Genomic DNA, 23,522 nt, shown 5'->3' with positions numbered 1-23,522 from the left:
AGAATAGAACCATGATAAGAGAAACAGGTATAGAATTCATTCCACTGAACAGAACTAATGCTTTGAAAAAAAACTAAAGATGCATTAAAAAAAAAATCAATAAAAATCTAAGTTTAACACTACTCAAATCTTTACAAACACTATTCAAACTTTCTAAATTGTTGATGACATCTAAATGATTTAATAATTCTGATTTGGCGCCTCAAAGTACCTCTGTTCATTTGTTTAAAGAATCAGCCTTGATTGCAAACCCTTATGACCCCACAAACTGCCTGTCAACAGCTATTTATGTAAATCAGTCTTACCAGGAAGACTCCTTTGAATGCAGAAGGTTCTTATAAAGTGCCACTTCGGCGTGATCTTCCTGCTTTGAGCAAATAAATGAATCACGTTTTCTTCGCAAAAAATTCAAAAGATCACCATAACAGCAGTATTCAGTAATGACCAGGGTGGGCCCTACAGGCATATAAGAGAAGGTTAAAAAGAGGTGAGCTATATAAACAATACTGCCATAAATACACCTGTCAGGGGTGATCATGACCATTTTCATTCTGGTTCATTGCTAAGCCAACTAAAAGCCAGCATTTTGTAGAGTACAAGTCCCCAAGTAAGCCCCCTTGCACCTGACGTTCATTCTAAGTGACGTCTGAGCCCGGGGCCCCGCACGACTGCCCGTCTCACACACAAGAGTTACTGCTTTCGACGTTATACTCATATCAAATTTCCTGCATGAATCCTTTGAGTCACTTCTGTTTGTAGCGGGGCTTCACGCCCTCTCAATGTTATTATGGAAATGACGAAGGGCACAAAGTGCGGGCATAATAGGAAAACCAATGGCACGGAACGGCCAGCTGAGATGAGCCCGGAGAGCGGGTGAACACCTGAGTGGCAGGGCATCACCTGCCTCCTGAGTGCTACTGGTCGCCAGGGTTTCTCCGTACGGTGAATACGCCTCATGCCACCGCTCTGAAGTTCACAGGCAACGAACTGACTTGGGCAGAAACTTTCATGAACAAGTCATGATGTGGAAGCCACGTGTAGGGAGGCTGTTTTAAGAAATTCTCTAAGCTGTCAACTTGACCGTGAATCCCTGTACATCTTGAGGAAGAGCTCGTGTTACACATCTTTGTTCCTTTAGACCAAATGCTTTCTGGAAACATCACAGACATCTTTGATGGAAGGCTCTACTTCAGAACTGCTTTAAACTGGTTATTTAGTTTTTTTACAGAAGTGAAGTGTTTGCCTCATATGGTGTGTATTTGAGAACTGGTAGGCTTCAAAGTCTATCTTTAATTACGGTATGCAAATGAATAGTAACCCTTTAGTGACTGACTATAATCCGGCAAAACATCAAGCTTGCAAGATAAAAGAAAAGCTTTCTGGATGAGAGGGGACGTTCTCAAGATACTCAAGAGGTCAGTGTCAATTCAACGTCCATGACAGTAACTAGGGTATGTCCTGGGCTGTCCCACCCCATGATGATAAAACTGAAATATACATTCTTAAGAACAACAGCTTTTTGGGGCAGGGGTGTGAAATCTAGCAAGAGGTTAACAACCCGTAAAAATCTGGCAAGAGGATATAATCAAGCATTGTCGAAAATGTATTAAAATCTCCCCGCTTCTGATAGATTTGAAAGATAATAAAAGTTAATTGGGTCATGGCTTTACCTCCAACGGTGCATGCTCCAAGAAGATTCACAATATTCATGTGATTACCGAGGTAACTCAAGACTTTGAGCTCAGACATCAGGGCCTCTCGTTCGGTTAAATGGGCACTTGCTAAAATTAGAAAAATGTTTCATCTTAGCGAAGAGCCAATTTGGCAAGTCAATGTTGAGGGCATGCAGGAGCCTGCAGAAACTTACGTTTGAGCATCTTAACGGCCACAGTCATGGCCGCATCTGACTTAATGAGGCCATATGCAGTGGCCTCAACGACTTTCCCGAAGGCACCGGCCCCCAGAGTTTTCCCTGCAGAAAGGAGGAGGAGACAGTCAGTGATGGCGGTGGGACCGACGAACCACCTGGGTAATTTCAAAGTCAACAATTAAGGAATTGTTAAAGAATTAAGGCCAAGTCTGTCTAGAGACGTCTCTCTATAATGTGCTTCATGCGAAATCTACCAAAGGTGGTGAAATGTCACAGAAAATACTTACTGTCTCAGGTGGAACAGAACAAAGGAAGCTAATGGGGTTCCCTAAAGTCACTGTTAATACGTGTACACAAAAAGGTTACATGGAAAGCCCGTTTTCATACTGACCAAAACTCAGCCTGTTTCTGGGAAACTCCCATTTATGATCATAAGGAAGTTGTGTTGGGTCTATGTAAACATAATTGTTTCCATTTATCTCCTCAACAACCTTCCACTGTACTTCATACATGGGTTTCTGGTCAGGGGAGAGAGGGAGAGATATACATCATCTTTTAATGATTAATGTTTCAATCATTACAGCCCTTAGGGTTGAGAACGAATGAATGATTACCTGTAAATATTTGTAGGTAAGAATCATCACAATAATGCACATCATACCAGCCGCGATCACAAAACCAATCAGCAAAGGTGTGAACAGGGTGTGGGGATGGATTTGTTCTAAAATGAAAGGAGAATGTGGAATCATAAGCTATCAGCAGGGATGGATCTTCACCACAACCACCTAACCCCAAACTCACCCATCCCCCATCTTACAGCCCAAGCAGGATTCAAAGCCAAGGGCATCTCATCAGCTCCTTGCCTTGCTAATATTACCTTACTCTGGTTATTCAAAGGAATCCTTTGAATTACAACTTTAAACTAGACTACTGAGGAAGCAGAGACTTCTGTAGCACAAGAATAATTTTATGCTGTTTTGTCCATAAAAAGCGACATATGAATGAACTTCCTACTTCAACTAAATTCCTGCCTTGGACAACTTTAAGAAGTTTCCTAAATTTATGGATGGTTTATAGTTTCTTCTTTATGTTTTCCTATATTTTCCAAATTTTCTACACTGAGCAAGAATTTCTTCTACAACCAAGAAAACATTTTTAAAGTGTTCTTTTCATTGCCTGTCTGAGAAAAAAAAACTGTGACAAAGAACAGTGTAGGATTCTTCCCCTCATTACTCAAAAACTGAAAGTATACCACTTATTGGCACACGTCTTTGCCAACTCGAGAAAACAAAAACTAAGCCCTACGCAGGTAGGTGCCCAGTTTCTTTGTCTTCTAACTTCATACCAATTCATCAATTTATCCACAAGGATCATTTAACTTATGTTAGGAGAGGTAGTCCCTCATGAATCAAATTTTACAGATATTAAAGAAATAGCTCACTGACATAACTTCGTAAAAAGCAGCGTTAACTTTCTGATACAGTGTCTGGCAATGTGTTAAAATACATGATTTTCAATAACTAAAATTTTAAATTGAATTTAAGTTTTTAAATTGCCCTAACTCTGGTTATATTTGGCTACGAGGCAAATACACTTCCCTATTTTCTCTTTCTACCCCCTTTTTAATGAGAACGACTGGAAATACACAATTCACTATATACACATACACATACACGTGCATGCATACATACATACGTGCACACACACGTAAATACATACGTATGTGGTTAAAATCACTGCATACATGTTATTAACGAACCAGTACAGAATGAAACGTAGTGAGTTCGATGACAGCATGGGACAATGAAGAAATTACCAGAAATGACATGGCCATTGATGGAATGGACTTAAAATCATGACTGATATGGCAGGCAGAGCCTAAACATCCCCTTAAAATTGGATTAAAAAGAAATATACCTTTGCTGTTACCTTTAAATGCAAAGTTAAAAAAGGCAGAACTCCTGCCCACATTGTTGTAAGCCCTACACTCGACCGTGCCGTTGTGCTTGAACGCACTGTAATCAATGGAGCTCTGAACCACGAGTTTTCCAGACGGTGAGACAGATGAGTTTTGCATCTGCACATCCATTGGCCCAACAGGAATGGAACATCTAGAGGGAAGAAAAGAACAACCCAGATTTACTCTAAGAAAACCAATCACTCAATCAAACACATTGGATTTGGCATACTTCTACAACAAAGCTAGCGGGTCATTATCAGCAATTTCCTTTTACAACCAAGAGCGTGAGGACGGATGGGCACTTCCCTGGTGTTCCGCAAGCAAGAAGGGCATGGTGGCAAAGAAGAAAGAGGGAGTGAGATAGGAGTTTGACTCCTGATTCAAACACCTTTTCTGTGGACCAGATACTTAAAACTCTCCGGAACTCAGTTCCTGCAGCTAGAGAATGGGGATGGTAAGACCCACGTTAGAGGGTAACTGAAAGGGCTGGAAATGAATGAAAGAAAGGATGGCTGGCACACAGTAGCCCTTGATAAAAGTAACTGTGAAAGGGTACATGAGGGCTGAAGAAAAGAGCCTGGAGGAGGAAAGAGATCAGGTCTACAAGGATGAAGACAGGGCGGCCCCCAACACCCCAGCAGCTCCAGGTTTTACCGATGGAGACAGGCTGGACCACTGGCTTGTACTCCTGATGGCAGAGCCCATCACGGGCTGAACCCAGAGGATCCCATTTTAAATTACGTCCCCCATATACCTAATACTTTCCTATTCCCTTACCTCGCTTTATTTTCCTCATTAGCACTTAACTGTTCATTTCATCTTTAGTTCACCTCTACCCATGAGATATAAACTCACAAAGCAGGGACTCAGGTGCATTTTGCTCACTAGACCAGCGTCTGGTATACAGCTGGTGCTCCGTAAGTATTTGCTGTATGAACAACGGTAACTGCTAGGGCTGCTTCCACGGTAGGGGCTTTTCCAGGGGTCTCGAGTCCTTCTTACCGTTCCCCAAAGAAAACATTCCAATAAAACCCCGCTGAAAACAACAATCCTACATAACCTCTTCCAACTTGTTGTGATAAAAAGGACTATTCTGTGAAAAATAAGATTTCTATTATTATCCTATTCAATTGTGATGTTACACTGGGCTTTTAAAGCCTGAGCACAAAATAGCATCTGATGGATAAAAACAGCCATGGTGACCCCATTTTCATCTTCAGGTAATGTGAAAGGACAATTTAAGGCTTAAGTGCAAATTGGGAGGGAGAAGAAGCACAATGCCAGATGCGTTCTGCTCAGGGGCCGGGCGCCTAATCAAGGAGAAAACCTTTTAAAAACACGGAGCTTACAAATGCCGTATGTATGTTGTAACTGCACGATCATTACTTTTTGGTAACTTGGCAATTAACTTCTGAGGTAATTTTTTTTTTCATGATAACTACAGCCACATTTCCCACACACATTGCCTCCTGTATATAGGATGGAAATCTAATTACCCTGTCCTGGAAAATTGCTTTATCTACCTGCAGGCTAGAAATTGCATGATAAATCCAAAAGATAACCACCAAAATAGAGAAGTCACTCAATAATCATTTTTCAGCAAACAAAATTAATGTCTACCACGAAAAATACAGCAATTATGCCCCCATAAAAAGCTACACAGAAAAAATATATAATTAAACAAAGCTTTAAAAAAAAAATCTGACAGCCTATCTGACATGCAACTACATTGCAGTCCTTCCCTCATTCGTGTCAGGTAGTACCCCAAATAATCCTCTCACCTCTGCTCGGTTCCTGGACAAAAATACCAATCTACTGTGGGCTCTGGGAATCCTGCTACCACACACTGGAGCATGCCATTCACGAGACTTTCATGAGTCAGGATTTCTGGTTTTGCTGAAGGAAAAGAGAAACGGCCATACGTCAGACTGCTGGAAAACCTCAAGACTCCCCGCCTCCACTGTTTTCGAATCCTTAGAACTTTCCTTGAGGTTGAAGAGGACCCTGAAGGAACACGTTCAAAGGGGAGAACTGGAAGCAGTGAGTGGCAGGCACAGGGAGACAGAGGTGAGGGTCAGACCAGGAAAGACTTTCACAGTTAGAGCTGCCTGGCCCCAGTGTAGACTGTCCACACTGCAGATGTGGGGGTCCCTGAGAACTTCCTGTTCAGGGACGACTGAAGCAGGGTTCACAGGACCACTGGCCAGGTTTCTGTTTCCAGTGAGGGGGAATGTGAAAGACTGCTTCTAATCCAAACTTTACGATTCCAAACTGTTGTGAAGGTGGAAATCCTATTTAAGATTCCTGCCATCAGAATTTCAAATTACTGAATCTGCCATAGGAATTTCAAGTTATGGCGCAGACTTGAGGGGATAAAATTAAGAGCACTTACAGGAAAAGAGAAGCTCTCCCTGCACCCCCCCCCCACAGGAATGTCTTTTTTTGGGGGGGGGCAGAAGGGAGTGGGTGGAAATAAAAGAAGTGAATCACCCTATTTACAGAGAAGCCAAAACATAAGAGTAAAATACAATATGGGCTTTTAACTCCAAATTTGTATTTCAAATGCAAAATATGGACAGAAAAATTATAACAGGAAACCAGCCCAAGAGTTTTATTCATACGTATATCTAAACCTGCGTACAATCAACTGAAAAAGTAAGTTGTATCAGCAGGAATGCTCTAATTTGACATTTCTGGGTAACGACAATAATCAACTGCTATTCAATCAAGAGTGCCCTAAAGCACTGCAAATTCTTGAGATTATTTTCTAATGTGAAAGGAAAATGAACTTGATATGTTCAGTTGTTCTTTTTTTTAAGATTTTATTTATTTATTTATTTGATAGAGAAAGCACAAACAGGGGCAGGGGCAGAGGCAGAGGGAGAAGCAGACTCCCTGCTGAGCAAGGAGCCCGATGAGGGGCTTGATCCCAGGACCCTGGCATCATGACCTGAGCCGAAGGCAGATGCTTAACTGACTGAGTCACCCAGGTGTCCCTATTACGTTCAGTTGTTCTATTGGAAATATATTTGAAGGATTCTAACCCTTTGAGAATGAGTAAGCTAAGCCGTAAGGATCTGATGGCATGGGTGGGGGATGCGCTCACCCCGAAACCTCAGTATGGCATCAGGACAGAACTCTGGGAGCCACACGCAGGGTGGGCGGACCTGCACACCGGCTCCCACGCTCATCAATCCTCTGCCCTCCACCAAGTCTCCTCGGGTGTCACGTGGGAATAACAACAGTACCCATCCCATAACGATGCTATGACAATTAAATGAGATGGAGTACACAAAGAAGGAAAAAGGATTCAGATAGGAAACAGATTAATTATTAATTTATTAATGCTTCAGCTATTATTTTCAATTCAGAGTACCTACCCTTAGTTAATCAAGTCTGCTACCGATTAAATTAACTGTATTTGCCACTCTGAACAGCCTCTTCAGTGATCGAGAAATTGCTTAAGATAGTGTGATAACTAATGTGCCTGTGTTTTAACCCAATGCATTGGGAATCTGACCTCGATTATTTTGCAACTGATAAGAAAAACGTACGTGGTGAGAAGGCGGCAGGACCAACAGATCAGAAGCTTAGGAGCTTATTTCTTCAAAGCAAGGGAACACTGTAGAACAACTTCTCAGCACCTCACCTCCTTGCAGGCAAAATGGCTTGGCAGGGAGCAGAGCCCACATGCATGGCACACCCACCTGTCAGTCAGCCTGGTCCCGCGGATGGGCAGGCCATTTGGCTCATACACACAAAAGAGCGGCACTCCAAAGCAATCTCAAGGTAGGAGCATCCTTGAGAGTTTGGGTCCAATGCCAGCTTTCACAAATAGAGCAAGAAGACGAGCCATCGTCTTGTGAAAGCATCCATCTGGCAAGTCTCATTTAATTATCATGGGCAACTGTGTGATTGGGAGGAAAAGTAGGACAGAACACAAAAAAACAGTAGAACTTTAGGAGAATGCTATTTGCTGAAGACGGCAGGCGCCATAAGGCAGGTCTCTCTGGACTCTTTTCAAGTGTCATCTCCTTTTCCAAGCCATCCTCAACTCTCCAAAGCCAAGTTGGTCGGTCTCTCCTCCCTATTCCCGCAGCATGTTAGAGCACCTGACCCTCTTATACAACATCCTGGTCTGCCTCCTCCATCAGACTCTATGTTCTCAAGGGCAGAATCACATTTTACCAGTGGTCCCACTGACTCGGAGCAGAGTCTGACCTGTGGCAGACACACTGTAAGAGCTGTCTGAACGATGAAGTCCCCTCCAAAGAACCAAGTTCCTCAGAGTCAAAGGAATTTGATTAGAATCACAAGAAGGGACCTGCTGGTTGATTTTGCTGGGTAGGAACACGATTTTCACTCTTTTATCATAGTGGGCCAATCAGATAGCCACATGTCTACCTGGTCTTACAACTTTTGCTTTAACACCGAGATTAAAGGGGAGAGGGTCCACACAGAGATGGCAAAGATAATTGGACAGGACTTAGACGGGAATCAAGGTCCTAAGACACATTCTCTCATATCGACATTCCTTCCTAATGCCACAGGACAGATTTTTCAGAGTGGAATTAACTAACTCAATAGAAAAAAAAAAAAAAAAGCTGAAAGGGTACCTTAAGAGGTTAACAATGGTTATCTCTGGGTAGTCGGGTTATGGATAGTTTCTATTTTATTCTTTTGCCTTATTTTCTAATTTTTTTGTTTTTACAATGAATATGTACCTAGCTAATAATGAACCAATAAAAATTTTTTAATTAAAAAAGTTGGAACAGCTCAAAATTACATAATCAGTTACATTTTGCTCTGGCTATACAAGTTCTCAAGATCCAAGCCTTCCAGCGTGACACCTGGTGGCAGTTACACAACGGCCAGGGCTGGCAAGTGGCGCAGTCCGGCTGGCCTACTTGTTCCTATGTGCTTGTTAATTGGGCAGATTTTTAAGCTACTGTCTCAGGCTGGTTGTAACCCGAGGCTAGCATAGCAGCTTTTGTCCTGTTGGTCCTTAGCCTGGCCAACCAAGCTCAGAAGGTCTCTAAACTTTAATGTGCATTCAAAGCACTAAGAAAAAAATTAGAACGGACATTCCTGTCCGCCGTATGCTGAGGATCTGCCCCAGCAATGTGCCTTTTTGTTTTTTTGTTTTTTTAAGATTGTATTTATTTGCGAGAGAGAGAATGAGAGACAGAGGGAGGAGGGTCAGAGGGAGAAGCAGACTCCCTGCCAAGCAGGGAGCCCGATGCGGGACTCGATCCCGGGACTCCAGGATCATGACCTGAGCCGAAAGCAGTCGCTTAACCAACTGAGCCACCCAGGCGCCCAGCAATGTGCCTTTTTAACGTACCTACAAAAAACCCTGATCAGGGCCGGGACAAGGGTGAGGCAAGAGAAGCACGTAGGGTGTGGAATTTAAGAAGGCAACCACCTTCCTCAAGGTCTCACAATACAGGGCTGGCACCATGAGTGAGCACCTCCTTAAATTTTACACTCCAGGCGCCTCACCCTAATCCCAGACGTGTCCCTAACATTGGTGATGACAGACCTCATTTTGAAAAGGCTAAATTACACGAGTACAGTTTCAGCTCTACATGGCAAGTTGCACTACGAAAATGTTTAATGCATAAAGAATGAGCTAGGTATAAATCTGATTCCTAAAAATGAAAATCTGGGCTCATCTGCATTTTGTAAGTGCCTCAATGCACTGTGTAAGGCATTAAATATGCATTTTGCTTTTAAAGATACATAACTCTGCAATTCTCCAGGTTAAATCTGAGCTGTAGTTTCAGAGATATTCTGCAATCAGCACTATACCAAATGACACATTCCCTAATTCCTCCCAAGTTGGAGGTTTAGATAAGCCTAAGAGGTGCATGAGTTACGTATTTCCTGTGGAGATTAAGAAAATAGCCTTTTCTCCTTTCAAAGCATTGTGGACCTGAGTCATTCCAGTGTCTCCCAACAACAATGATCAACTCGTAGGCTGATTTCAGAGTGCTTATGACTCTATTGAGAATTTATGGCTCATGCAATTAAAAATCCTAACCATTTGCAGATTTACCCCAAAGGTATGTGATCTTGAAAAATATTCCTTTTTGCCACCATCAGGTCCATACGGAAGGCAAGAACAAAACAAATTTTTAAGAACACAGCACAGATAATAAGAGCTGGTGTGGGGGTGGGAGGAGATGCACAAGTAATGGATGGGGAAGCATTTTTGAGTTGAGCTCCTCTCGTCCCTGACCACCTCGACCAGCTCCTGCTATAAACGCACATTTTCCCACAGCTATAATCAGCAAAGAACACAGACTGAAGTCTCCAAACAACAAAAGGCTAAATGAAGAGGATCATAAGGATACATTTTGTTTTTATGACTGTAGGTCTGCTGGTATTTAATGGCCACACAGCAATACTCTGTAGCAATTTGGCACTATTTGGGCCTGGGTCAAATCTACATTCCTGCCACAACACTGCTGTGATAAAGGAACTTAAATCAGCTAAAACAGGAGTATAAAAATATTCAGGTTAACGTTTTATTATTGAGCATAAAAAGTAACATTTTATTGGACTGCATCTCTTAATAAGATGAATAGGGCTTTTTAAAAAGGCAGTTCAAAAGGAGGAAATCACTTATTACCATAATGATGCAGAGTTCAGCATTAATTCTGTTCTTTTTTTTTCATTTTTTTAAACTATTTATTTATTTATAATTATATTATGGTAGTCACTATACAGTACGTCATTAGTTTTTGATGTAGTGTTCCATGATTCATTGTTCAGGTTAACTTTTACTTATATAAAAGTATACTTCCAAAAAAATCCCTGGAATAGATATTTTGAAAATATATTTTGTTTTTACACATTCTTAAAGATAGCCAGAGGAGTGCCTGGGTGGCTCAGTCGGTTAAGCATCCGACTCTTGGTTTCGGCTCAGGTCATGAGCTCAGGGTCGTAAAATTCAGCCCCACGTCAGGCTCCATGCTGGGCGTGGAGCCTACCTAAGATTCTCTCCTTCTCCCTCTCCCCGACCCCCCCTCTCCCTCCCTAAAAATAAATAAATAAATAAATAAAAGTCGACAGAAATTGGCATATGGGCACTTTGATAGAAGTTTGTTTAACAAACGAAACAAAACTTCAACTATAGTCGCCTGTATCCAGGTGTCTTTAACAGGAGTGTTTACCATTAAAAACAAAAAAAACAGCCTCCTAGTGAAGTGATATTCTAAACTAGGGGTAAGCTAACTTTTATTGTAAAGGGTGAGGCAGTAAATAATTTAGGCTTTGTGGGCCTTAGGGTCTGTCTTGCAGATACTTGTTTGTGTCACTGTGAACCACAAATGTAGCCAGACATGCAAACCAACGTGCACAGCTGTGTTCCGATAAACTTTACTTATGGACACTGACATTTGAATTTTATTTTCATGTTTCACAAAATCTTCTGATTTCTTTTTTTCAACCATTCAAAAAAAGGTCTTTGTTTATGTGCCCTGCAAGAATCGGCTGCAGGCACAATCTGGCCCTAGGGCTCCTCTGTCTCTAGAGCCGTTAAAGATCTCCCAGTCCTGAGATTAGGGATACAACTACCTGCAGAAAGCCTTCCTCAGTCAGAATCACCATGCTCAATGTCCAGGGGCACCACGGAATGCATGCATGTGACCCAGACACGCAGAGGGCGGGTATGGACCCACAAGTGGAGTGCAGCCATGGGTCCAATGCTAGTTTTCTACTCAGGAAAAGCAGTGAATTCATTTTGTTACATAATTCAAAAGTGGAGGATAAGAGTTATTGACATAATACCCACGGAAAAATTATGCATCTATTCTTGGGTTAATTTAAATTTACACTAAATGATAGGCGAACCTGTGTTCATGTATCCATGAAGGGGCTAATTTGATGTAAAAACAGATCTGGCTCCACTGGAAAGGAAATTTCCATAGAGTCCAAATTCCACTAATAGAGAGTACTCGTACTGTTTTTAGAAAATGATGCCCCCCAGTTCAGGGTCAATTTCTGGCAGAAGTTGACATGGTTATAGAACTTAAACCTATTTCTCCTGCTTTGCTACCATAAACATGAAACGTTGACCAGACCACATCAACAAAAAGGGCTCATGACCTAGACAGGTTACCTGTTCTCAAAAAGGTTCAGCGTTTTACTAGATCCCCCAAATTAGCAACACCAAACCAACTTTTCTCATGAGACGTGCGGGGGAAAGAATACCGACACATTTCCTTAATGTTTTTTCAGAATTAAGAGAATCCAATCCTACTTTAAAAGTAGGTTGCCATGATATCCCTTTTTTCTTTCAACTCACATGTCTCCGGCAATTCTTGCAGCCAGAGATCTTTATTAGGAGAAGGAGATATTAAAGTGTCACATCAAAACAACACTCATAACTCCCAAACAACTGAACAACAAAAACTCATTTCAAATTCAGTAATAGAGAATAAAAACAGAGCTCAGACACTGTCAGGTATCACAAATGAACACACGCTACCTATAAAAAGATTAATGTAAAAAGACAAGTGCCTATTTTTACACAGATTAGCAACCCCAGTAAGAAGATCTGAAAATTATTCCTTAATTTAGAACTGTCCCAAAAGCCAGCACAGTGTATCTTCTGTGACATATGTTTAAGACACAGGAGCATGGAAGATAATGACAGATGATAACCTTATTTACTGCCAGGCACTTAGGCAAGGTCGCTCAGTTGAGATTAAACAAGATAATTATAAACCTTAAATAAGCATCTGATGGGTTTCTTTAAAACCCCAGTCACATCACTTGCGACCTAATCCGTACTCCAGTGTTTCAAAACTGCACCAGACATGGGTGAAAAAAATGATGCACTATTCATGCAATGAGATACCCAAATGAGGTTGCAGAAGAGTCACGGAAAGGTGTGCACAATGCATTCATTGTTCAGCACCAAAACACGAGCTTATGAAGCGATAGGACCTCATTTTTGGGGAAAAAAAAAAAGTTTAAGGCTCAGAAAGAACATATACAATAAGCTTAATGACTGAGCCACCCAGGCACCCCACCAAGCTACATTTCTGGTTACTGTGATAGCCTTAGAGCAAATTCTCAAAAGCAAGTAAATAAATCAGAAAGGAGTTCTATTCAGCACTGATTTTATTTAATGTTTAAGAATTCCAGTAATTTGGGGGCGCCTGGGTGGCTCAGTCAGTTGAGCATCCGACTCTTGATTTCAGCTCTGGTCATGATCTTGGGGTCGAGGGATCGAGCACGGAGACTGGGCTCTCTCTCTCCCTCTGCCCACTGCTTGTGCTCTCCACTGCTTGCGCGCGCGCTCTCTCTAAAAAAAAAAAAAAAATTCTAGTAATTTTAGAGTAGATCTAATAGAATCCATCTAGTAGGAAAAAAAACCCACTAAAAAGCAAAGCCTCTCAAGCAAAACTCAACAGTCAAGTGTGTTAGTCGTAAACCTTAAAATGTTTAGCCTCTAATGCAAGTACGGCTTGGACACCCAAATATTTGGAAGGTCCTTCAGCCCTGAAAAAAGGGAGACAGAAGGTAGAAAACATTTCTACTTTCCAAAGTTCTAGTAACTCTGCTCTCACGTAATAGGGATCGTGAAAGGCACAGACCTGAAGCCCCCAAGCTAAGCAATCCTTGATGACCACCCCACATTACCATTTAAACCTGGGTGAAGGTCCCTGAGAACTCCAGCCAGGTGGGTGACCTACAGGGCTGGCTAATAGGCAGTCTAAGCTATTTATAGACGTGGCCGACTTGAGGTCTGCCCTCACCTTCAGCAAATGTGCTGCTTTGTTTGCAGGATGTTACCCTTCAGAGTGGCTTCTCCCTAGAAGGAGAGTTTAGCCACCCATAACTAGATTTAACTATGACCAAAAATGCATAAAAGGCAGCCCAGATATTGCAAATGTGGTCAAAGAGAAACTTTCTCATCAGGAGGCCTCATTCTGGATGATTTATTACTTTGACTGATACAGGTACACTGTATGATCTATAAATAATTGCTCATACCAGACAGGATGTTAATTACATGATATGGTGATTTAGAAATAATGCATTATTTAGCATTTCCTCAAATCGTTTCAACCCCCTTTTAACACTCTGCTGTAAATGAAGTAGAGTCGGTGACTTTGAGAGTTAATTTGGTGCAGTTCAGCGGTCATTTTGGATAGCCAATCTAGCTTAACATTACCTGCGTTCCATGTAAGCCCAATGGTGAAGGCAAGCCCCCGGATTCTCTATATCTTGCTTGTGCTGCCTGCCTTCCTGAGTACCACAGTCCTCTGACTCAACTGGCTAGGTTTGCCATTAAAGGGTAGACCTTTAAGACTGGAGAGAGGCCTATTTCTAGCCCCTAGAGACCATTTACCACAAATTTTAGATTTATAATGCTGATCAGGAAATGTTATCAGATAACATTTTAAAAAGGCATTTTAAGGTTCATGGCAAATCAAAACCAAAATGAGCTATCACTCACACTGTGTGTGTGTCTATTACCAAAAAGAAAGAACAAATGTTGACAAGGGTATGGAGGAGGAGGAACCCTCCTACATCGTTGGTGGGAATGCAAAATGGTACAGCTGCTGTGGAAAAGAGCATGGTGGTTCCCCAAGAAATTAAAAATAGAACTACCCTATGATCCAGCAGTCCCACTTCTTGATATATATCCTAAGGAAACAAAACTATTACCTTGAAGAGAGATCTGCACTCCTATGTTCACTGCGGTATTATTTACAATAACCAAGGTATGGAAACAACCTAAATTTCCTTCGATGGATGAACAGAGAAAGAAAATGTGACACACACACACACACACACACACACACAGGAATATTATTCAGCTTTAAAAAGAAGGAAATCCTGCCATTTGTGACAACATGAATAAACCTCGAAGGCAATATGTGACATGAAATAAGCCAGACAGAAAGACAAATACCACATGGTATCACCAAATGGAGTATTGGGGGAAAAAAAAAATCAAGTTCATCAAAAAAAAAAGAGCAGAAAAGTGGTTTTCAGGGCCTAAGGGATGGGGGAAATAGGGAGAGGCATTAAAGGAATACAAACAGGTGTAAGATGGGTAAGGTCTGAGGATCTAATGAATTACATGGTGACTATAGCTGATAACACTGTATGATATAACCAAAATTTGCTAAGAAAGTAGAACTTAAGTGTTCCCACCAAAAAAAACCCAAACACCCTGTTCACCCCCAAAAATCCAGAAAACCAAAAAGGGTAAACATGTAAGGTGACAAATGTGTTAATTAATTCAATGGGGGGGGCAGGGGAGTCCTTTCAAAATGTTTACATATATCAAAGTCATCATGTATACACTTCAAATATCTTACAATTTTGTCAAGTGTACCCCAATAAAGCTGAAAAAAAAAAGCTTATTGGATCTTACAATCATTCCCCATATTTGAAAAACAACTGCTTTTATCATATTAATCATACTTTCTTTCCACAATTATGTATATTACTTCAGGATTCACATGGGATTATTTGAAATTATATGCCAAAATAAACTTGTAAAATATGTACATTACTGATTAACACTTAAATCCGCTCTAACGTTTAAAATGTATTCAAGAAATATTGGGTGGAGAGGGAAAAGAGCAAGTGTATCATTTGGAGTTAAATGTACACTTGGCCTTTTATTTGTCCTGGATCTGGTAAAAAAAAAAAACAACAACACCTTTATTGTAGGACAGTTATTGTAAGCAAGGAGTCCATAGATTTCTAACCGAGTATCACAGGCTCCCTATAATAGAATCTCGGTGGTGTCGCTTTTTCTAATACCTCCAAGAATCTTGAAAAGAGTAGGTCCTATCAGGAAAGCACTTTTATTGTATTATGTCATTGTAGCTAAATATATTTAAGAAAAAGAAAAAGGAAAGCACTTCTGGGTGGTTGTGTAGCTTTTAGAACTCTACTTTCCTCCAAATTTTGATCTGCAAAGGAAAGAAATGGACCTTTTCACCAAAGACCTCAAACTTCTTTTTAGAACTAAGAATCTGATTTCTGTATACATCTTCAATAAGCCTGGCAAGGGTGATTACAGTAATGCAAATTCAGTGTGAAGAATCATTGGCTTTGTTGTTTGTTTTTTAATGAAAACTCTCCCCGGGACGTCCCCTTCCAAAAAAAAAAAGGGCATCTGGGTGGCTCAGTGGGTTAAGCGTCCGACTCTCGATTTGAGCTCAGGTCATGATCTCAGGGTCGTGAGATCGAACCCCGCATCAGGCCCCATGCTGGATGTGGAGTCTGCTTTAGATTGTCTTCATCTCCCTCTCACTCTGCCCCTCCCCACTCCCACCCCATTCTCTCTCTCATTCTCTCTAAACAAAACCAAAAAACCCCAAAAAACTTCCACTGGAAGTTCTGCTCAAAAACAGCAAACATGTTATATAGCTGATGGCCTTTATAAATCACCTTTAATGCCATGGAGCCAACTGAACAGACCCATGGAAATCATGGTTTGGTTAGAGAAGTTAAAAACAGACTTAAAACATTTTCAAGTTTAATATGCTACATATTTTTCACTAACACAAACTGACAGAATACGGTATTTTTTAAAGCCTCCCACATAAGCAATTAAAACACACACACACACACACAACAGGCACACACCCAATGTACTCTAATCTACATGTGGAGTTCTTTAAACAAATGAATTTTTCAGCCATCAAACATTTAACCATTCAAAATCGTGGATTTTCATTAAGCATTTCTCAGCGCTGAATCTATTAAGCAATTATGCATCAATGTCACTGAGTAAAAGTCACTGAATTTCTGCACTAATATTATGCATTTATTATTCTGATTTTTTTCAATTCTAATTTTTGCACAGCCAAATTCCTTTCATCCTTGGGGCTAAGCTTATTTACAGAATAAATCACACAGTAGATCTACGTACCTATTTGGCTCAGCTAAAACGTTATGTCAAAATGGACAGACACAACTGCTCCAATTTTAAATTTCAAGACTATTTTCAGCTTTTGATTTTAAAATTTAACATTATAAAATCTTCAATTAAAAAAAAATCAACAAAGTAATTAGCTACCTTTATCTGTAAAGAGTGATTGGACACACTTCACAAGAGGTAGATGTTTTTAAGTTTCGCACAAAAATACCACCTCTGTCAAAGCATTTGGAGCTCGAGAAATCCAACGTGTTAGGTAAGTGAAAGAAATGCCTTTTGTCGTTTAAGTGTTTGTAACAAACTGACATCAACGAAAGACTTCCTGAAAGACTTATAACCTAAGTGGGGAGAGGGGCGCCTGGGTAGCTCAGTTAAGCTTCTGCCTTGGGCTCAGGTCATGATCTAAGGGTCATGAGATTGAGCCCCACATCGGGCTCCCTGCTCAGTGGGGAACCTGCTTCTCCTTCACCCTCTGCTGCTCCCCCTGCTGTGCTCTCTCGCTCATGCTCTCTCTCTCAAGTAAATAAATAAAATCTTAAAAAAAAAAAAACCTAAGTGGGGAGACACTACACCACCCTTATCTGTGTGCCTGGTGCCATGAAGCAGGACCTCAGTAAATGCTGGGTGGGTGTCTGAGACCCAAGCCCCAGAATAAACAAAAGGCCTTCTGCCCCGCCCCAACAGGGAATCCGAAGGAAAAACAAAAACAAGAACATCATTTGGGAAGCTTAATGCTGTTTCCTATCTAGTTTCAAATAGGCATGAGTTCACCAGCAGGTGACTAATGCTGATCCTGCTGGATGGCAAATTGGCCTGCTAAGGAAAATGGCAGCAAATTCTGTCACCAGAGAAAAGGAACAGGGACTTTAGAGACATCTTTCTAAGGTCAGTGACTCACAGCCAACCGGCAGACCACATAGCAAATGGAAGCAGGAGAAGGGGGAAAAGAGACAGATCTTCATGCCTCCTTGACCTTGAAGCCAAGGAAAGAGAGATGCAAATGGCACTGAATTTTATAAAATTCCCAACTACTGAGCTTCTCGAAGTGAGGTCTGTGGAGTCGGCAAGGGCCATGATCTGCTGTTACTGGTCCGCGAGAGGTAAGTGCAACCAATTGACAATAAGCATTTACAAGGAGCAATTTGACAGAGTTATTTTTCTAGCTATTGAATCTCATGATAAAAAAAATTTAAACTTAGATTTTTGCATGTGTCTGTTTTTACTCATTTCACCTTCCTAGGGATTGGTTCTTACTATATTTTGTAGCAAGTATTGATCTAGAATAAATTGGAAATTAAAAAAAAAAAAGGTCCTTTACCATAGATAGTTTGAGAAGCACTGCACTAGAGCACCCAAAAATCCAGTTTTGTGTGGCCAGTATGCATATGATGCTTGTAAGGGTATTGATTTACCCTGTAATTGTCTCTTAAGTTACTTGAATATTGAGATTTTTCAGAAGCAGATAATTTTGCCCATGTATAATATGCTAAGCATCTCTGATTAACATCTGAATTAATCTAGAGCTATTTGAAATGCAGGCCAATGAGATACCATATAATCAACACTGCTCTGAGGAACTGCGATGTTAATTAACACGGTTTCCTCAAAAAAGGTAAGTTCTGTGGTCAAAGCAGTTTGAGCTCTATACCTCATCCCACACCCCCTTCCTGGGGAGGCATAATACACACCAGCACATTAAGGATCCTGACAAGGCCTGGAGTGAAGAAACTTGTTTAGCTCCATAGATGTGACCCTCTTTATCTCAACACTTAAGAACACCCTGTTCTTGGAAATGAGGGTGTAGTTAAAAGACTCCAGATTAGCAATCAAAAACCTGCCTTGAGTATTACCTTCCTGTCTTCATTTTAGTTGGATCACACCACCGAGCTGCAGCATTAAGTAACTTGTACAACAACTTCACAGCAAATAAGCTCCTTGAGGACAAGAAATTGGCACCCATCCTTTGTTCCCACAGCCCTCCTGCAGCCCAACACACACAAAGCACTCAGCAAGGCTGTCTCCTCATCTCCCACCCCTCAACACACACCCAGGATAGCTAATTCCAATGGTCATCTTGTCGACCACTCCCCTGGAATTCTGTGTCTTTGGAGGCCTCCTGTCCCCCGGCCCCGACTGGTATGGTGTGGCAGACACCTGTTGTCCTTTCCTGGACATGCAGATAGGCCCTAGAGTAGAGCCAGGAAGGAGCTTTGCACAGGGCAGAAGCCCCAGCTAGTGAAGGTGCTCCCTTGGCCTCAATCTCTGTGCAAAAACATTTCTCTAAGATGTTGTGGGGGCCACCGCAGGGCAGGACTCAGGTGTTCAAGTTCCCAGGCCCCAAGCTCTCCTCCCCCCTAAAGCACCTGCCTCCTCTCCCACAGCACCCACATGCCATGCAGTAGGGTCCCGTCGAGCTGGATCGATATTGCACTTGTCTTAGTGGGAGAACAATCTAAACACAAATAATATCACAACCCCGAAAGAGAAAGCACTGTGACAAAGAAATCATGTCAGAGCTTGATAGCCTCTCTTTCCCAACTAACACAACACTCCAGGTTCTATTCAACCTCTGGCTCCCCATTTCAACAATCAATAATAATACATTTTCCCTCAAACAACTGTTATTTTTCACTTCTATGGCTCCTCTACTTCAAAGGTAGCACCCAGAATCTGAGTGACCTCTACAAGGTCGTGTGGTCAATGAAATATAGGCCAAGGAACTGGTTTCCGTACACGTTCTTCCAACCACCAAACCGCGGGGTCTTTGTTAAGGTCAAAATTATCCCGAGACATTATTTACATAGTACACAATGAGCTCAGTTGTGCAGCTGTTACAAACACGAGCCACAACTTAAAATTATTAAAACTAAAAAAATAAGGAATCATTCGCTTTACTCACTGTTCACATAAACATTAAATGTCACGGAAGAATTGACATCGGAATTGGACACCTGAAATGTGTAAGTGCCTCCTTCGTTCCCTTTTAATCTGGTTAGATGAAGCTCACTCACATATCTACAAAAAGAGAAAGAAAGAAAAGAAAGGAATCAATCACCCGGGAACGGTGTGCCTCGAGAGAGTCTTTTCCACAGTTTCTCTCTGGAAATACATGCCTGTTCGAGGAAGAACAAGACTCACTTTACTCAGTATTATTAACAAGACCCATGTTAACGAATCCAAACATACACACATGTATTTAATTTGGGACAAATGGCTGAGTGGGGAGAGGCTCTCTCAGCATAAAGGCAACCTCGTGGAGACTTCAGCCTCTTCCCCCTCCCCAGCTGTCCTCATGCCCATGTCCCTTTCTGCCCAAGGTCCTTCACCAGGGTCCCAAACTCACGTACCCTGCTGCGCTTTAACACCAAGCACCTAGCCACACTGGCAGGTGTCCACATGGAGGTGTAGGACCCTCGCGGCCAGGCCAACACTGTGGCCCTCAGCTTCCTTCTTGCAAGGACCACAGTCTCCTGGTTCTCCCTTCACCCCCCACTACTTCTTCCTAGCATCCTTTGCAGTATTTGCTCTTCGGGCTTCTCTTTTACTGCAAGGACAGCAGATATGGCCGTGTGGACTGAGCACGTAGGCCTGCCAGGGGAGTTCTGACATGGGCGCTGGTGGGAATGGAGCGCCCTGGACAGCCCTTGACCCGCCTGAGCTGTACCACTGTCTTGACATACATAGCGGCCTATTCAGCCTCTCCTCTCATACTGCACCCACCCCTGAGCAACCTACTCTCTCTCCCACTGGACTACTTGCTGTTTGCTCACAACTTTCAAATCTTTACCTCTAGTTCAGACTTCTTGGACCTACGCCTCATCTACAGAGTTATTTTCATGCCCCATCTCCCTGCCTTGTGGGTACAGCTAATAATGACTCACACCTGCAACGTCCTCCTCCCAAGTCTTGCCCTGGGACACCTGACCCCATTTGGAAGTTGACTGCCTATCCAGGTCTACAGCCAAAGAGTGACTGCCCATGGGGAGGGACAAAAGCCCAGCTCCAGAGGGCCCCTGCGGTCAGCCTGCTGCTCACCCACCCATCCTTTCTTTTCCCCTTTACCCTGCTCTGCTCTCCTACTCCCTGGCAGGTCTCTCTCTCCCTTAATGAAGCCCTTGACCCAGAATCCCTCTGCTCTGCTTCTAGGGAACCTGACCTAGGATACTTCTTACCTGAACGTCTCCACTCGAGAGCCCATGGTCAACCTCCAATTTAACAAACCCCAGCCGAACTCACTGTCTTTGCCCTCAACGACCTTCCCTCCTCCTTGAATGGCCTCACCTCTCACCATCCAACGTGGCTGACAGACACAGAATCCGAAGGGGCATCTTCAGCTCCTACCTCTTTCTCCCACCCCCCCAATCACTGAGTCTTACTCAAGAGGTAGCCTGGACGCCTCCCAAATCCATCCTCCTCCCTCCAGTGTCTTCTCTCACCCACATCCCTACAACAGCCCATAGCTCCTGACTGGAAAAAAATACGAAGTCTATCTGGGCATCTACCTCTGTTAGCCATTTGATCTGGGTCAAGTTACCTAACTCATCTGTGTCTCAGTTTCCTCTTCCATAGAAATGACAGAAAAAGAGTGCCTGTCCATGGGGTTTGTGAGGACTAAAATTACTGACTTAATATATGGAAGGTCCTTAGAACAGGGCCACCCAGGCAACAGCACCTATAGCCCACACAGAGTAAGCTACCTTTACGATTTTATTTTTCTATTTTTTTATTATTTTTATTTACTATTTTTATTTTACTTTTTACTATTTTAAGATTACTACTATTTTCATTATAAATGTCTTGAGGATCAAATGAGAGGTGTTGGGGCCCCTGGGAGGCACAGTCAGTTAGGCTTCCGACTCTTGATTTCCACTCAGGTCATGATCTCAGGGTCTTGAGATCCAGCTCCGCATTGGCTCTGAGCTCATTGGGGAGTCTGCTAAAGGTTCTCTCTGCCCCTCCCTGTGTGCGCACGCGCGCTCTCTCAAAAATAAATAAATCTTAAAAAAAAAAAAAAGACAGGTGTGCTGTGACAGAACTTGGGCCCACTGCCTGGCCCAAAGCTACTGAATGAGACTTAGTTTTCTTTTAGGTTTCTTTGTTTTTTTTTTTAATTTAAGATTTATTTATTTATTTGAGAGTAAGAACATGCAAAATTTGGGGGAGGGGAGGAGGGGCAGAGGCAGAGACAGAAGGAGAGAAGCAGACCCCCTGCTGAGTGGGGAGCCCAACACGGGGCTCGATCCCAGGACCCCGAGATCATGACCTGAACTGAAATCAAGAGTCGGATGCTTAACTGACTGAGCCACCCAGGTGCCCCTATTTTTCTTAGTTTTTAAAAAAGGATTCAAAGCACTAACTTTCCTCTTTCTCTGAAAAATTATTTAATGTGTCCCTAGTATATGCCAGTCCCTGCTTTGAAATATCCCCTATGTCAGAAACGCAAAAACTGATGCACAGACTTCTGTGTGTGCTTTAAACACAAAGCAAAAGGAAATACTGGTCTGAAGACTCAAGAAAGAGCCCCAAACTTCCTTCTATCAGGTGTCCTCTCCCACATTTATGGGTCCCGGAAACAGGATCTGGTAAGCCCAGGGAAGAGGGGGAAGATGTCTAATCCCCAGGTCAAGGCTCTTTCTTTTCTTACCTGATATTACTTTCATTGTCAGACTTGGGATAATCTTCCCATTTATCAGTGAAGGTTCTGTTCATATAGATCCACTGCTGGTGCTCGGGTTTGGGATATGCCTCATACTCAACAATCAAATCCACATTCTCTCCATCATTTACAAATATTGTAGTATTCATCATGGGGAAGATATTAATGAATCCTCTATCTAATTATAACAGGACAAAACAGGAAGAAACTATTACCTACAACTACGCAACAGAAAACACAACTGCATCTTTGGATTACAAAGATTACTGGTTTCAGGTATTAACTGGCAATAACAAGTAAGAATATTTTCAGTTGCCACTGTACCTATTTTTTTCTTTTTGCTCTTGTAGAATCACGGTCATAAAGTGAGAAAGGGCACACTTGAAATGTTTATTCTCCCATCTTTGTCTGTCAAGCAACTCTCTTAAAGTCTAGCACCATGTCCTAAATCTTCTAGAATGATTAGTCCTGATGTTTCCTAGGTTAAAAAGCATTTGGACTAAATAGTTAGCCCCTACTCAGACCCAATATAAATGTATATGTGATAGGAAGGTGTCATAAATCAAGAAGGGGAGAGAGCCCTAATGGTCAATAAAGATGCTGAAAGAACACCATTTAGTATTTAAAGAAAAATAAACTTACATCTTCTCATCACATATCACAGATGAAATCAAGGACAGCACTTTAATAACCACACCATATTTTTAACTAAACAACACATTTAATTCCTAGCAAACTTCTATAGAGGGGGCAGCAGTTTTCTAGGCTTTTTAGGAACAACAGAAGAGAAAAAAAAATCAGAAAATCATAAAAATCCTAAGAATCTGAATACATAAGCATTTTTAAATGTCTATACACTAAAATTTAGTAGGAAAAAGAACATGAAAATATAGATGGAAAAGTATTTAAACTAGTAATTAAAATAAGGCTTCACTTTTCACTTATTAAAAATAGCAAAACTTCAATAAAGCTGCTAAAAAATAAAGTATATCCATCCTATGGAAAAACAGCAAAACTAATTTGAAAGAAACTCAATAATTTTGCAAGTGTGGTAAAAGTGGAATGCTGAATTACACACTGTAAATTGGCACAACTCTTTCAGAAAGCATTTAGCAAT

The 23,522-nt window shown here is 41.7% G+C and overlaps 1 protein-coding gene across 5 annotated transcripts in view; it reads right to left on the bottom strand.

The window, feature by feature from the left end:
- The window catches only part of KIT (KIT proto-oncogene, receptor tyrosine kinase), an 80,571-nt gene that overhangs the window by 10,237 nt on the left and 46,812 nt on the right, over nt 1-23,522 (bottom strand). For 3 of the 5 annotated variants that reach the window (XM_045881130.3, XM_064584496.1, XM_045881131.3), the window contains exons 6-14: nt 22,394-22,583; nt 19,649-19,764; nt 5,612-5,726; nt 3,788-3,981; nt 2,485-2,591; nt 2,262-2,388; nt 1,868-1,972; nt 1,671-1,781; nt 306-456 (exon numbers count right to left, since the gene is read on the bottom strand). In XM_045881130.3, the coding sequence (XP_045737086.1) occupies nt 306-456; nt 1,671-1,781; nt 1,868-1,972; nt 2,262-2,388; nt 2,485-2,591; nt 3,788-3,981; nt 5,612-5,726; nt 19,649-19,764; nt 22,394-22,583 (1,216 nt within the window). The remainder of the gene's footprint in view (nt 1-305; nt 457-1,670; nt 1,782-1,867; nt 1,973-2,261; nt 2,389-2,484; nt 2,592-3,787; nt 3,982-5,611; nt 5,727-19,648; nt 19,765-22,393; nt 22,584-23,522) is intronic. The other 2 variants (XM_045881132.3, XM_045881134.3) reach the window with 1 other exon arrangement.

This window comes from Mirounga angustirostris, unplaced genomic scaffold (assembly GCF_029215605.1).
Source record: "Mirounga angustirostris isolate CCGP_5_RB_7025 unplaced genomic scaffold, mMirAng1.0.hap1 SCAF_2, whole genome shotgun sequence".
Taxonomy (NCBI): Eukaryota; Metazoa; Chordata; class Mammalia; order Carnivora; family Phocidae; genus Mirounga; species Mirounga angustirostris.
Note: the sequence above shows the minus strand (reverse complement) of the source record. Positions and strands in the feature narration are given on the sequence as shown.